The sequence below is a fragment of the Macrobrachium rosenbergii genome, chromosome 11 (assembly GCF_040412425.1).
Source record: "Macrobrachium rosenbergii isolate ZJJX-2024 chromosome 11, ASM4041242v1, whole genome shotgun sequence".
NCBI lineage: Eukaryota > Metazoa > Arthropoda > Malacostraca > Decapoda > Palaemonidae > Macrobrachium > Macrobrachium rosenbergii.
The window spans coordinates 1390117-1393657 of NC_089751.1; the positions used below are offsets into that span (position 1 = coordinate 1390117).

General features: G+C 43.6%; 1 protein-coding gene across 1 annotated transcript; it reads left to right on the top strand.

Annotated features, from left to right (window-relative positions):
* Window positions 1-2455: 2455 nt before the first annotated feature.
* On the top strand, window positions 2456-2995 carry LOC136843461 (uncharacterized). The gene has a single exon (XM_067111997.1). It carries the CDS (start codon window positions 2456-2458, stop codon window positions 2993-2995), a length of 540 nt encoding a protein of 179 aa, XP_066968098.1.
* Window positions 2996-3541: the final 546 nt, after the last annotated feature.

The following is a 3541-nucleotide window of genomic DNA, read 5'->3' on the forward strand; positions in this document are numbered from 1 at the left end:
ATATAAAAAAAAAGAATCTTTGTAATATTGTAAATCAAAATGTAAATACAATTAGTTCCATAAAGAAGTGTTTATAAAACGTACATAGATCAAAACAGTGTTGTATAAAGAATGAATAGAGCAATTGGTTATATATATATATATATAGGCTATATATAAATATATAAATAATATATATATATATATATATATATATATATATATATATATATATATATATATATATAAATTTCTGACTCACGTCAGGATCGAACCCAGGTCTACAAGTTGGAACCTGAGAAGCAACTGCACCCAAGGAATTACCTGGGTCATTGCTGAGTTGGGAAGTTGGGGAAAACTCGCTGGTATGCAAGCAGTTAGCTTGCCCAGGTAATTCCCAGTTAGGTTCCAACTGGCCCAGTGGTTAACCCTTTATTTCTGTTCCAGTTTATCAATATATAGAATCGTCACTGCATATAGTTTATCAATCCCATTTGACCTAGATATCAACACACTAAAAGTTATCAACATTTCGATCTGTCCCCTTCCTTTACCTGAAACAGATATTTAGATGGCACGGTGGAAAAGGGCAAAGATAAGAGGCTGAGTGCCACTCCCTTAAGCAGCTTAGCCCAATTAAGCTGCTTAAAACAACCATTCTAAAGGCAGATTGAGCTGGCTGAATTGTCTTTCCACAGGATACCTGGGGAGATACAAGCAGATGGTCGGAACACCTGGAAAATGACATCTTCAGCCCGGTACCACATGGTCCCGACATTGGGGCCCCTACCCTTGGCGGTTGCCTTAAAAGGAGCTTGGACAGGAGAGATCTTTGCAGTTAGCCAGAGCAGTCGTACGCGCATGAGAGGTGCTGAGAGGCCCCTTACCCCCCCTACCCCCCTGTCCACACCCGACTCCAGACTCGACTCCGATTCTACAGTCATCCTTGGAATGGACCGTCCAAGTGATTAGTGTGCCGTGCCATTTGTGTGATTGTCCCTCATCAGTATTTGTCTGAGACCCGCTTCCCCTAAGGTAAAGTACAAGTGAAGACCTTTCAGTCATGACAGTTTGCCATTAGAAGTGTTTATTGTGTCCTTGCCATTTTATCCAGTGCCATTGCCAATGTTCTGTACTCCACTTTGTCCTTGTGCCATTTTATCCAGTGCCATTGCCAATGTTCTGTGTTCCAGTGTAAAGTGTCCATTCATTCCTCGAGTCCTTTGCACCATCAGTTCAGCCTCGAGTCATTGTATGAGTTATATTTTCCTTTACTGGCGTGTAATGTTTAACTCTCTATTGCAGAGCGACTTTGCTCTGGACTCATCTTCGACTGTGCCTTGCCATCATTCAAGACTCCAGTAGGAAGATCTAAAGGCGGTGCAAGCCTCCTAATAATTCATTTAACCATTTTCCTTTTGATTCTTATCTGTAAACATAATTACTTAATTTAACCAAAGTGTTTACGTAACATTCCCTCATGAAGTAGAACCCTAAGCTCATTGAACCATCCCCATTTTTCTTTTCTTTTTATGATTTCCCTTAACATAAAGTCAGATTTCCAAGGCCAAATTAAAGAAAGATCCGTTGCTGGCCTGTAAAGCATCGTACAAACCTAGAAATCCAGGGAAATGCATAAAAATGGCGACCTTCCCATAGATCTCGTTTTGCAGTTGCAGTTCCCCTCTATTGTTGCTTTGTTGCATTTGCAACTCACCAAATCAATGACTACCAAAGCTAAGCTGGGTGCGAGACAAATTCTGAACCTGTTACCAAGAGCACAGACCAAGAGAGTTCCACGCAAGTAATTTGTTTATCTTAGCAAATAATTTTTTTTTTTACAATTGTGACTGTTCCTAGGAAATTAGGGAATAGGGACGCATGTATCCACTGAGAGGAGAGAACCGCCATATAGGTAGTTAGGAAATAACCAGTGCTAACCATTTTCGTTTTGAGGAATGGTGCGAAAGAAATTCCTCTGTGTTAAATTCTCACTTTGCCATTTTTCGTTTGAGGAGTAGTGCGAAAGAAATTCCTCTGTGTTAAATTTTACCTCGCATTTCAGAATAGCAAATTATTTAGGCACAGACAAACTCCCCCGTGGGAGAGGATCAGCTTGCATTGCTGAAATACTCTCTCTCAGTTTAACTAAAACTCAAATTAGGTGTTTGGAGAGCGAAATTTGAACTCCGCTTCTAGGGAAAGTTACGGGATCATTTTTACTATTATCTGCTCACTCCGGGAAATTCCCCACAGTCAGGAGACCAGACGGTGTTTGTAAATAGAAGGGTTCATTCAACCAGGGTCTAAAAATACTCCACATCAGTGATAAGTCAGACGACCTTCAACAACCGGCCCCCACCTGCGTGCCTACCAAATTTTCATTCCTTGCCCGAGTGGTGTTCCTGTAAGAGTTGTTCATACTCAGGCCACTCTCAGAGAATTTTGGGGGGGTTTTCTCCAGTTAGTAAATTCCATGTCTTACGAGACTCCACCAAATCCTAAGTCCTACAAGGCGAGAATTTCCATGTCCTACGGGACAAATCCAATTTCCAAGTCTTGTGAGACTCCACCAAATTCTAAGTCTTACGAGGCGAGAATTTCCAAGTCCTACAGGGCAAATCCAAATTCCAAGTTTTACGAGACTCCACCAAATTCTAAGTCCTACGAGGCGAGAATTTCCAAGTCCTACGGGGCAAATCCAAATTCCAAGTCTTACGAGACTCCACCAAATTCTAAGTCCTACGAGGCGAGAATTTCCAAGTCCTATGGGGCAAATCCAAATTCCAAGTCTTACGAGACTCCACCAAATTCTAAGTCCTACGAGTTGAGAATTTCCAAGTCCTACGGGGCAAATCCAAATTCCAAATCATACGAGACTCCACCAAATTCTACATCCCAAGAGACGCCCACATCCTACGTGACTCCCATCCAATTCTACGTCCTACGAGACGCCCACATCCTACATGACACCCATCCAATTCTTTGTCCTACAAGATGCCCACGTCCTACGTGATGCCCATCAAATTCTACGTCCCACGAGATGCCCACATCCTACGTGATGCCCACGTCCTATGTGATGCCCATCCAATTCTACGTCCTACGAGACGCCCACGTCCTACGTGACTCCCATCCAATTCTATGTCCTACGTGACGCCCGTCCAATTCCATGTCCTATGTGATGCCCACGTCCTACACGACGCCCATCTCACTATCCCCGCAGTAACCGGCCGAGGCCACGCAAGAGATAGAATATATTTTGAGAGAGAGAAAGAGAGGCAAGAGAGAGAGAGAAAGAGAGGCAAGAGAGAGAGAGAAAGAGAGGCAAGAGAGAGAGAGAAAGAGAAGCAAGAGAGAGAGAGAAAGAGAGGCAAGAGAAGGAGAAAGAGAGAGAGGAGCAAGAACAACAGTGCACCCATGACTTCCAGATGTTAGCCCGGCAGAATGCAACCCCCGCCCCCCCGCCTCCTGTGGCGGGGATGAGCGCCCTCAGCCAAGCCCACTCATTTATGCCTAAATGGACAGAGGCAGAGCCCAAAGTATGGCTTGAGAGGGCCAAAAG

Bases quoted from the DNA above. Each gene is read 5' to 3' on its own strand.
- LOC136843461 (XM_067111997.1), top strand. From the start codon at position 2,456: ATGTCTTACGAGACTCCACCAAATCCTAAGTCCTACAAGGCGAGAATT.